This window comes from Erpetoichthys calabaricus, chromosome 12 (genome assembly GCF_900747795.2).
Source record: "Erpetoichthys calabaricus chromosome 12, fErpCal1.3, whole genome shotgun sequence".
In the NCBI taxonomy this organism is placed as follows: domain Eukaryota; kingdom Metazoa; phylum Chordata; class Cladistia; order Polypteriformes; family Polypteridae; genus Erpetoichthys; species Erpetoichthys calabaricus.
In genome coordinates this window covers 160103525-160115968 of record NC_041405.2, presented here as the reverse complement: position 1 = coordinate 160115968, position 12444 = coordinate 160103525, and the positions used below count along the sequence as shown (strand labels likewise).

At 41.4% G+C, this 12444-nt stretch overlaps 1 protein-coding gene across 1 annotated transcript in view; it reads right to left on the bottom strand.

Annotated features, from left to right (window-relative positions):
- The window catches only part of LOC114662906 (major facilitator superfamily domain-containing protein 12-like), a 120522-nt gene extending 109553 nt beyond the window's left edge, over nucleotides 1-10969 (bottom strand). The window contains exon 1 of the mRNA XM_028816637.2: nucleotides 10333-10969. Within this exon, the coding sequence (XP_028672470.1) occupies nucleotides 10333-10588 (256 nt within the window). The 5' untranslated portion in view covers nucleotides 10589-10969. The remainder of the gene's footprint in view (nucleotides 1-10332) is intronic.
- Between the last annotated feature and the right edge of the window lie 1475 nt (nucleotides 10970-12444).

The window sequence follows — 12444 nt, the reverse complement described above, 5'->3', positions numbered from 1 at the left end:
CTGGTTTGTTGTGTCTGACATGGGGTGCGTACGGAACAATGAAATCTCAAGACCACCAAGACATTCAGGAGATAGATGTACTGCCCAGAATGCTCCGTCACAGTTGCAGCTTATGGATTCTCCAACAGGAAAATGAGCCAAAACACGCAGCTGAAAGCACCCAAGAATGGCAAAGAACAAAACACTGGGCTGTTCTGAAGTGGCCATCTAGGAGCCCTGACTTGAATCGTATCGGACATCTATGGAAAGAACAGAACCAAACTGAAGACTTCCTGCAAAGCTAACAAAGCTGGAGCAGTCTGCTCTGGAAGAGTGGGCCAAACAACCTGTGGACAGGTGCAGACGTCTCGTGGTCAGCTCCAGGAAGTGCTTGTGTGCAGTGATTGCCTCTAAAATGTTGTGCAACAAAACATTAGGTGAAGGGTCCCATTAATTTTCTCCATCTCGCTTTCATTTGTGTCATTATTTGAAACTAGAGGTGTAAGCCTGTGCTGTAAAAAGCCCGGGCTCCTAGAAACTATTGAAATCGTCAAGAAAAAAAAATTGAAATGCAGAGCCGGCAGTTTCGTTTTGTGGACGTGCTCACCCCCCTCGTCTATCAGCGGCAAAGCGAGTTTCTCTCTCGTTTGTCTTTACTTGGCGGTTTCACTTTGGCTCACTTTGAGTCGCTTTCTTTCAGCTTCATGCTGTCGTCTCGTACTTCTTTCTTCTTCCGACTTGTTAACTTTGGACTGCCTTGCCGGCTCTTTGAGTTTCACGCTGTAGCCTCGCATTTCTGGGCCAAACAGACAGACAGACAGACAGACAGAGACACACACACACACACACACACACACACACACATACTTCCATGCGTAGACATTTATATGTGAGATATCAAAACTCAAAAATCTATCCATCCATCCATTTTCCAACCCGCTGAATCTGAACACAGGGTCACGGGGGTCTGCTGGTGCCAATCCCAGACAACACAGGGCACAAGGCAGGAACCAATCCCGGGCAGGGTGCCAACCCACCGCAGGACACACACAAACACACCAAGCACACACTAGGGCCAATTTAGAATCGCCAATCCACCTAACCAGCATGTCTTTGGACTGTGGGAGGAAACCCACGCAGACACGGGGAGAACATGCAAACTCCACGCAGGGAGAACCCGGGAAGCGAACCCAGGTCCCCCAAATGCGAGGCAACAGCGCTACCCACTGCGCCACCCCTCAAAAATCTATTTTTGTATTATTTTGGATAAACAACAATGGGTGGCAATTACTTTTATTAGATTATTTCAGAGACAATTGTGGGTGGTTCTTTTCTCATGGAGGGGTACCAACAAATTTCTCCACATCTATGAGCAGCCTTTGTCTGTGGTCAAATGCACTTCTCAAATTTTAAAGTTAACAGCAACTATCAACTGTACTTCCTCCCGTCACAATCTTAAACTTTTCACTTGTGTCTCCTCTTAAATCTTCACTTGCATAAACAGAGAAGATTCCACTCCTTAACTCTTTTGTTTTAGAGCAGCGCTTCCCAAAATCGGTCCTGGGGTCCCCCTGTGGCTGCAGGTTTTTGTTCCAAACAACTTCCGTTTTTTCATTGGACTCTTAGCCTAATTAAGTGATTTGCTATTTCCCAGTTTCTGTGTTTTGGAGTCAATGTAGAAATTACAAATTACGTTTGGTAGATTGTTATTAAAATGTAATAAGCAGTTATATGGGGAATACGTCATTTTTTTTTTAAGTCATTAACATTATTTTCATTCTGCTTTTCCAGGTGTTCTGGTTATTTAAATGATTATTTACTAATTAGGGGATCTGACATTGAAGTCGTCGTTTGCTATCATCATCCTGGGTGTCTGCTGTGCTGCTTGTTAGGTGTCACTATTCGGGTTAAATGAAGGGAGCAAACTACACAGGAAAATAATAGGAATACAACAAAAGAGTTGAGCATTTATAGCTTTAGAAAAAAATAGAAATATTTATAAATGTGGTATAAATGTAAAAACCATACTGTTGTTTTTTTCTTAATGCAGAATAAGAAGAATAAAAAACATAGGCTAATTAAATTAGATGAGTTGTTATCGATAATTATCACCGATTGTGAATCTGGTTGGACTAGACCAGGGGTACTACATTATGGTCCTGGAGATCCACAGTGGCTGCAATTCTTAATTAATACCCACTTATTTACTAATAAAGCAAATACTGAAATTTGGAATTAATAGGAAATTTAAAAAAACTCCACAGTGGATTAATAAAGATTTTAAAAAGAAGCTGCAAAGGAAAAAACTGCTTTATAAAAGACTAATGATGGCAAAGTGATTCGTAGAGCATAAGGGCAACCATTAAGAAGGATATCAGGGAGGCTAAAAGACAGTTGGAGAGGAAAATAACAGATAAGATGAAAGACGACCCCAAGAGATTATTTCAGTATTTTAGTAGTAAAAGAACAGTCAAGGAGGAGGTGAAGTGCATCAGAAACAGTAAAGGGGAATTAAAAGATACAGACAATGAAATAGTGGATGCCCTAAACTTACAATTTTCTGAGGTGTTCACAAGTGAGAAAGTGGATAACAACATTACAGCAGTAACAGGGACTACTAAGGAGGTACTGAGGGATTTGGAAATTGTAGATGGAGAAGAGCTGCTCAGATTAAATAGGCTGAAATCAAACAAATCACCAGGACCAGATCATATTCACCCTCGAGTTCTTAAGGAGGCTAGCGAGTACAGATATAAACCCTTGACACATATTTTTAGGAAGTCACTGCGCACTGAAGAAATTCTGAAGGACTGGAAAATGGCAAATATCATCCCTTTATATGAAAAGGGTGACAGGGCAGATCAGAGCAACTACAGGCCAGTAAGCTTAACATGCATCACAAGAAAAATAATGGAAGGAATTATTAAGGATAAGATTGAGCAACACCTGGCAAGGACAGGAGTTATTAGGAACAGTTAGCGTGGGCTCAGAAAAGGGAGGTCGTGTTTGACTTACAGGCTGGAATTCTATGAGGAGGCAACAAAAGGAGATGATCAAAGTGGAGCAGATGAGATTATTTATGTGGACTTTCAGAAAACATTTGATAAGGTGCCACATAAGAGGGCGGGTATCAAACTAAAAGAAGTGGCACTTCAGGGTGATGTTTTTAGATGGGTGCAGAATTGGCACAGACTCAGGGAGCAGAGGGTGATGATGTGAGGAACCTCATCAGAATTGGGTGACGCTAAGAGTGGTGACCAGCAGGGGTCAGTGCTGGGGCCGCTGCTATTTTTAATATCTCTAAATGATTTAGATAGGAATATAAGGAACAAGCTGGTTAAGTTTGCAGATGATACCAAGAGAGGTGGATTAGCAGATATTTTGGAATCCATTATATCAGGGGTGGGCAAATTCATTCCTGGAGGGCCACAGTGGCTGCAGGTTTTTGTTCCAACCCAATTGCTTAATAAGAAGCACTTATTGCTCTAGAAACACTTCTGCTTCATTTTAGTTGTCTCCCTCGTTAAGATTATGAACCCGTATTGCTTATTTAAGTCTTAAACAGCTGCATTCTTGGTTTTTAATTGCTCCTTATTAGCAATAAGATGCAAATGACAAAAGAAACCAGCAGTTGTCCATTTTGCTTGTTACCCTTTACACCTGCGTGTGTTTATCGTGCACTATTTGGTGTAATTAAATACTTGGAAGGAAAGAGAAGAGAAAAAAGTGAAGGACTGAGAATTACCCATCCGTTTTACACTTCAGAGTATTTGGATGATATCCTTAGAATGGAAAAAAAAAATCTAGGATATGAGACTGACTTGACATAGCAGAGTTAAAGCACTAACAAGCCATGAAATGTAATTATTGGCAAGGATTGTTTTCTAATTAAGCAACTGGGTTGGAACAAAAACCGGGAATGAATTTGCCCACCCCTGCATTATATCATCACAGAAGGACTTGGACAGCAGACAGGCTTGGGCAGATTTGTGGACAATGAAATTTAATGTCAGTAAATGTAAAGAATTACACGTAGGAAGTAACAATGTTAGGTTTGAATACACAATGGGGGGTCTGAAAATCGAGAGTACGCCTTATGAGAAGGAGTTAGGAGTCGTAGTGGACTCTAAGCTATCGACTTCCAGACAGTGTTCAGAAGTCATTAAGAAGGCTCATAGAATGTCAGGTTATATAGCGCCTTGATGTGTGGAGTACAAGTCACAGGAGGTTCTGCTCAAGCTTTATAACACACTGGTGTGGCCTCATCTGAAGTCCTTTGGTCTCCAGGCTACAAAAAGGACATAGCAGCACAAGAGAAGGTCCAGAGAAGAGCAACTGGGCTTATTCAGGATTACAGGAGGTGATGAGTTATGAGGAAAGATTAAAAGAGCTGAGCCTTTACAGTTTAAGCAAAAGAAGATTAAGAGGAGACTTGACTGATTGAGACTGTTATTTTAAAATGAGTTCATCAAGAACACGGGGACACAGTTGGAAACTTGTTAAGGGTAAATTTCCCACAAACATTTGGAAGTTTTTCTTTACACAAAGAACGATAGACACTTGGAATAAGCGACCAAGTAGTGTGGTAGACAGGAGGACTTTCAAAACTTGACTTGATGTTTTTTGGAAGAAATAAGTGGAGTTTTGGGCTGAATGGCCTGTTCTCATCTAGAGTGTTCTAATGTTTTTAAGTTTAGTTTTAGTTAACTCATTTATAAATGATTCAGATAGATAGATAGATAGATACTTTATTAATCCCAATGGGAAATTCACAAATTCAGAACTCTTAACTGCCTAGTTTAGTTTTAAACTGCTGCATTTTGATTTTAATTGCTGCCCATTTTCTTAACAACCCTAAGCAAATGAGGTGCAAATGACAAAGGAACCAGAAGCTCTTTAGCTAAAATGCTTCTAGTTAAACTCGAGTACAAGCGTCATGAAGTATCTGTGGTAATAAAAGAGTTTGAAATTAATGAGAGAGAGAAGGGAAACATTAACAAGCCATATAAGTTAATACCAAGTTTCATTATCAGTTATCCCTGGATTCGAATTACAAAAACTGTCAGCCGGTGCAGACCTCCAGGACCACAACAGAGTACCCCTGAAGTAGACAATTATTTACTAATGGGAAGGAGTTGCTCCTTTCAGAGTCATTACTGGCATTTGCTCTGCTCATCACTAATTGTTGGCATTCAAAGAGAGTTAAGAAAGACAACTCTGCAGAAAAAATAAATAAAACACACACAACAAAGTAAGCATTTAGAGATACACAAAAATACCCCTTAACTTCCCGTAAGTGTAAATCTGACATTAATGCATTTTTCTAAATGCAGAATACGTGGACAAAAACAGTCAGCTAGTGCAATTAAAGTAACAATGACTGGTTGAGAACCTGGTTGGAACAAAACCCCTCCGGACCAAACGTCTAATTTTTACCAGTGGTTCTCAAAAACCAGGGGTGTCCATCTCCGATCCTGGTGAGCCGTAGTGGCTGCAGGTTTTCATTCTAACTCTTTTCCGAAGTGGTGACCAGCTTTTGTTGCTAATTAACTTTATGCCTAAATACCTCTCAGCACTGCTTTAAAAATCTTTTTTTTTTTTTTTAAATGTAATTTGTATTGTAAAGAATTTATATTGATAGCTTTCGTATTCAATGGCCTGTTGATATCCAATATGTTTGGTTTTGCTGTCGGGGCGAGAATGTAGCTGTGATCTCATTGCCAAAAATACAAAAAGTTGGCAAGGTGTCTCTGGCTAAGCAGAAGGTAGGTAAGCTGCAATGTCAAATGTTGTCACTATATCTGATCGTGTTCAGCTCTAATGGGACAGCGTCCCCTGCATGGGGGGAAAAAAGCATGTGACCGTGATATCTCTGCCAATCAGCAGCTACCCTCTAAAACACACGTAGCTCTGATCTCTCTCTCTCTCAAAAACATCAAACGTTACTCTTTAACAATCTCTAGATGATAATGTCTGCTGAACAAACAGGTACTGCTAGCTAAGCAGAGACAAGGTGCGCTCCAACACGTGGCGACAGGTAGAGCGACTCGAACGGAGGCTGGTACATGAGTGAGGAAGGCCCCATCACCATCCCCTCGGCCCACAGTCTCTGTCTCGGATTCACGCAAATAAATCGCCACCGCAAGAAAACTATGATACTTAGTGCAATGAGAGAAGTCGCAAAATCAACCGGAATGTTCAAGCAAATTAAAGGAAAAAAACCTGATCTAAATCTGTTAAGTAGTTCTCTCATGAAAAGCGGACAGACATAAAGACGAGTCAAAAAAGAGGCCCAAAAGCTTTGAAAAGAATTCAAAAAAAGAACAGCAATAATGCAAGTGCAAATTCTGAAATTAAGGAAAGTAATAATCAGCCCGGACCAAGTGGAATTGAAAACCTAGCAGGTCCAAGCGGAGTCGGAAAAAAAAAGACAAAGAGTAGAAGACAAAGTAGAACATCATAAAGAGGTTCAAAAACGTTGGTGTGATACACATGCAGAGCAGGTTAGAGTTTATGAAAGTACTAAGATTCGAAAGTCTCAAAAAACTGAAAGTAAAGATCGCATTAGCGATAACAAACGGAAATTATTACATGGTGAAATAACGGAAAAAAGTGAAAAGAGATTGAATATATGGACAGGTGATATGACAGAAGTATGTAGATATTGTTAGGCTTTAAACTTTAAGTCAGAGACTTGTAGATCGTCTAATTCGTGTTGCCATCAGGGAAAAGTCGTGTTTCTTCCCAATGAAGACGCTTATCCGCAAGAATGAAAAGATTTGTTGTTTGGTGAAAGTGAAATCCATAAACACTACGGGCAAAATATCCAAATGTACAATAATCTGTTCGCGTTTGCATCATTCAATGCTCAAAACGTAGATTTACACAATTCAGGACCATACGCTATGAAAATCTGTGGTCCCGTAACAATTAAAGCTACTACAAGTTTAATTTCGAAGAAACCACAATTCGGTCAGGTTTACAGTTATAATCACAGAGAAGTGCTGCAACAAAGAATCGAAAGAGTTAAATGATCAAACCCACTAGAAATTCTACAGCCTTTAATGAATACAAATCCATACGTCCAAAAGTATTGCACTTTACACGAAATTTAACTGCAAAACACGGACAAAGAAATTTTCTTAGATTTCTATATGAATCCGAAAGATCACGCTCGCATATATAATAAACCACCATGTGATGAATTGTCAGCGATGATAGTTTAGAAAGACGGAGATATCAAAGAAGTTTAAAAACTATTTGCGTGTTAATTTCAAAGCCAAACAGAACGAAAACGTGTAATGCAACGAATACCTCTAACGCAACATGAAACAATTTTATTTCAATTTATTGTTTTACTATTTTTTACAATGGTTAATTACTTGCTGTAATGTAAAATAGTTGTATTATGTATATGTAACAATTCCCATGAAAATGTGCCCTGTGTTGGCTGAGATTGGCTCCAGCAGACCCCCTGTGACCCTGTAGTTAGGATATAGCAGGTTGGAGAATGGATGGATGGATAACAATATGTTTAAATTGTACATCTGCTTCCCCATACGCGAGCGGCACAGCCGTGAAGTGGCTACCACACAGCGCCCACCCGGGGGTTGGCAAGCGAAGTGAGCAGGGGGCCCCCTAGTGTTTTATATTATATATATATATAACATGGTACTGTGGCTGTCCATTTGTCTGTCCGGGATTTTAAATCACCTGTAGCTCGCAAACCGTTTGAACTATTGACCTGAAATTTGGTACACGTATTACTTGATGTCTACTGTCCACTTTGATTGACCTCCTCTTTTTAATTTTATTGTTGAGTCACCTTTCCGCAGAAGCCAGCAGGGAGGCCGTGCGGCACATGCGTATGGGCGCTGTTCTCATTCCTACCACCTTCATCGTCACTTCCTCTACCTCTTCATATCTTAAATAGTTCTTGAAACATATTGAAGACTTAAGTGCCAGCTTAAGTGAAAAATTAAGTAATTGCAACACAAACACTGACTTAATCATTTGTAACGTGAACAGATGACAATGGAGGAAGAGAAGAAGTGGGGCGCTAGGGTGGAGAAAACATGAGCTGCTCAGGAAGCAGTAAGCAAATCAACCTCTGAGGAAATGAATGATAAACGTAGAGAGATAGAGGAGGAAAACTAGGAATGTCAAGTCAAGTGTATTCACTGCATGTTATCGTTATAGAAGGGCGCCGTTACTAACTATATATATATTTTATATAATAATAATTCATTACATTTATATAGCGCTGTTCTCAGTACTCAAGCGCTATATATATATTATATATATATAGAGAGAGAGAGAGAGAGAGAGATTGAGATTAAATAACAATGGAAAAAAATGAACCTAAAAAAGCTCTTCAAGAAAAGAAAATCAACAATTTTGGAATTGTGGCAGAGTAAATGCAAGAACGAGCCATTTAATTAAATAATGGGATTTAATTAACAAGAATCGGGATCTAATTAAAGAACAGTTTGGAGTCTGAGGCCCTGACTTAGCTGGTCGTGTGTTGGCTCACTAACTTCACATCTCACTTTTGTTTGGCTGCATTTTAAGGAAAATAGAAGAATATCAGAGGATTGAGTCATAAATAAAAAAAGCACAGCATTTAAAATGAAGGAACAAGAAGTCACTTAACAGCAGGAAAAGAGTCACCGAGTAATAAAGTGTCATGAAGGGAAACCTGCTGCCACTGTGGTCCTCCAGGATTTGAATTGGACAATATTGTCAAGGTCATCATTTTTATCTTATTTTTTAACTTTTTATATATATATATATATTTTTTTTTTTTAAGTCTTACCCACCCAATTCACCAGGATAATATGGTGGAGTACTTAAAAAAAAATGCTAAAAACCCGTTATTTTAACATGGCTTTCTCAGCTTCATTTAAGTAACCCTGATATTCTGGATACGTATTACGTTTATCACGCCTCTTCAGTCTGTAATAATCTCTAGTATTCTCTGCTGTTCTTTTTTCATTTTTTTCTGTGTTGGCGATCAGCGCCGCCACCACCACCTGCTCAGGGCACCACGCAGTCACTACGTTGATAGATTGGAGGCCAGAGAGCCACATGACCATCATCATCATCTAATTCTTCCATATGAAGGCTGAAAACCACAAGGACTATCTGAGAACTCTGATGTTAGGTAGAATGCCCAGGGGGCCGGGTGGTCTCCTGGCCTCAAAACACCTGCAGATTTTTTTTTTTGTTTTATCTGTCCTCCCAGCCATAGGATCTTACTTTATTCTTTATTTAGTATTGCCTAGTCATAATTTGATATTTCTATTTTTATAAACGTTTCTTCCTTCCTCTTGTCCTCACAGGTGGCGCAGTGGTGGTGCTGCTGCTTTGCAGTAAGGAGACTGTGGATGATTGTGGGTTCGCTTCCCGGTTCCTCCCTGTGTGGATAGCGCTTTGAGTACTGAGAAAAGCGCTATATAAATGTAATGAATGAATTATTATTTGTAAAGCACTTTGAGCTGCATCATTTGTATGAAAACATGCTGTATAAATAAATGTTGTGGAGTGGTGGCTCTGAGGTTAGGGATCTGCACTGGCAATCAGAAGGTTGCCAGTTCGAATCCTGTAAATGCCAATTGAGCAAGGCCCTTAACCTGCAATTGCAAGTGCTTTGAGTAGTGAGAAAAGAGCTATATAAATACAAAGAATTATTATTACCTAACACATACAAATCCCTGCCTCACTCAGTAAAAATATTACATCACCATTTTGTAATTTCTAGAAATAACGGCTTACTTGATTAAAGTTGGAGTCCAATTATGCGAACAAATGGGCTGAGACAAAGGGGTCTGTCTGGACGTTGAGAGCCGCTACATTTGAAGACCCTCTCACATATGGCCACTGCAAGAACTGCTGCTCTTCCCAGCTCCTATCTTTGAGTTATGGGAGGTCAAGCAGAATACCCAGAACAAAAGCCACAAGACACGAGGAGAACATTCAGAATCCACACCGACAAGAAACAGAACAGCAGACGGGATCTGTGAGGCAGCAGCATTAACGACCACCCAAAGAGAAACGTGAACGCTTCGGTAATTCAGGAGCCCACCGTGTCACATCAGATGCTGACTTTGCTCCGAGAGTCTCACGTGCTTTGTGGTGTGGCACCCTGACTCACCAACTTCTTATTAAGTTTATAAAGTAACTCACGCTGGTACCATTTAAAGGAGGCCAGGGGGATAACCCCCCCTCTGTCCCTCGCACACTTCCACTCATCTGCTCCCTCTGTTCTCTCCCTTTCATCCGACGCTCCTGCCCCAAGTTTCAAGCTGGCATTTCTCGTCACGTCACTTCTGCCCTCCATGCCCGGTCACTTACCCGTCAAGTGCCAGGTCTTCCTCTTGCCGTACTTCCCACACCCGGCGTTCCTGTCCGACTCGAAGCCAACGAGGGGTGTCGAGATGCCGTCCGCTATCTGCCCGATGAGCAGCAGGATGCCAGCGTAGGCGTTGTTGAAGCCGAGCACGGAGTGGTAGTAGACGAGCAGGTAGGTGAACCACATAGAGGCGCACAGGTCGTTGAGGAAGTGCCCGACGGCATAACTTAAGCGGCCGCCAAGGCTGAGAGACGACATGGTGAGCCGCGGTGCTGTCAGCCTCACTCTCGGTGCACTTCCCTTTCAACTTGGCGGCTCATTGATGAAGTGAACGAACGAACGAGCGCGCGCGCAGTAGTGCAGGGGCGCGCGCGCGGGTCGTCCTGGTCTTCCAATAATTAACGCGCGCGATTACAGCTGCTGGCGTGGACTCAACGGCGCCCAACTCAACGCCTCTGCTCGGATGTTCAGACCGCGGCGCCTCTCGTCACTCCGCCAATGTTCGGGAGTTGCCCTTCGTGGGGGTTTCCATTCTTCTTAGCGGCCGAGGATCGCGAAAAGTGAAGGTAACATTGAGTTTCAGTGTTGTGAACGCCGATTAACAGGCGCGTCATGTGTCCTGTCACGAGAGGAGGGCGGGGCCTTCACGATGTTCTTAAAGGCGAAGCGCGCCAAATGCAATTCAAACACAGCTTTATTGGCAGAACAGTCGGCGGCATAGAAATGTTCATCGCCTTTATCACTTCACTGGTATGACATGTTATAAAAGCAAGATCATATCTGAGGAAAATGAAAACATTAGAACAAATTTGTCGAGAACAACAAATGCGGGTCACTCCAACCACCCATCTTCTCTACCCTCTTCACCAGGGGGTCCCCATCTCCGGTCCTGGAGGGCCCCAGTGACTGCAGGTTTTCATTCTAACCCTATTCTTAATCAGTGACCTGCTTTTGCTTTTCAATGGACTTGCTCTTGAAGACTCAGACCACTTAATTGTTTCTTTTTCCTTATTTAGCAGCCAAACAATAATGAGATACAAACGGAGCCAAAACAGCTTGTGTCCTTCATACAATATCTGAAAATACTGAAAGATGAAGCTCTCAGAAATGTTGATCTGCTCAGGTCCACAAAACATTTTATCACTGCTCTTAGAAAAGAGAAAAATCAAGAATTTCAGAAATATCTGCTATTGCACAACGAGAGCAGCAACAAGCCATGGAATTAAAGAACGAGTTTAATTAACAACAAGACTCGGTGCCTCATTAAGCAACTGGTTGGAGTTTGAGGCCCTGACTTAGTTGGTCTGCTGTTGGCTCACTTACTTACATTTCATTTATATTTGGGTACCATTTAAAGAAAGAACTGAAGCAATTCAGAAGAACAATGAAGAAATTCAGGGGAACAAATAATAAAAAATAAGTCAATTAAAATGAAAGGAAAAGGAGTTAATTAGTAGCAAAAACTGGTCACTAATTAAGAAAAGGGTTAGAATGAAAACCTGCAGCCACTGGGGCCCTCCACCCTGAGTAGAGACAGGGGACCTCACCTGTCATCATGAAAAGTAAAAAAAAAAAAAAAAAAACTAATAATGACAACATAAAATAAATGTGTCCACTGGTCTGTGCTATAAATTTGTTTTCTGTAGGATTCCAAAAACTTTGATTAGTATTATAGTTAAAATCGCTCAATTGGCGCATTTCCTGTTTAAATACAATGGAGAGGCGCGAGGTGCAGCAGCAACAAGTCTCGTCTCCCCTCGGACTGCGCGCTCTCACACACTGACGGGGTTAATGCGCGTGCCTGTCGCTGTCTCCCTCTGTATGCCGCCAATATAATGTTAGCAGACACGTTTATTATACACCCAGAGTTTCTACAGTCTGGCTAATATCTTTAATTAATGTGTGTGACATCTTTAGTGTTGCTGATCGGACATTAAACCTCAGTGAGAAGACACAGGGAGAGGCCGACAGTACCGGGCCGTCCTGTAGAGGGCGCATGTGAGCCCAACAGCTGCTCGTGGCTGCTGTTCTACGCAGAGGCGCCGATAAGTTAGCGACATCAGCAAGTCAAGTGCGCTGCGCTGCGGTGGGCCGTTTATTTTTATTTTTTGTTC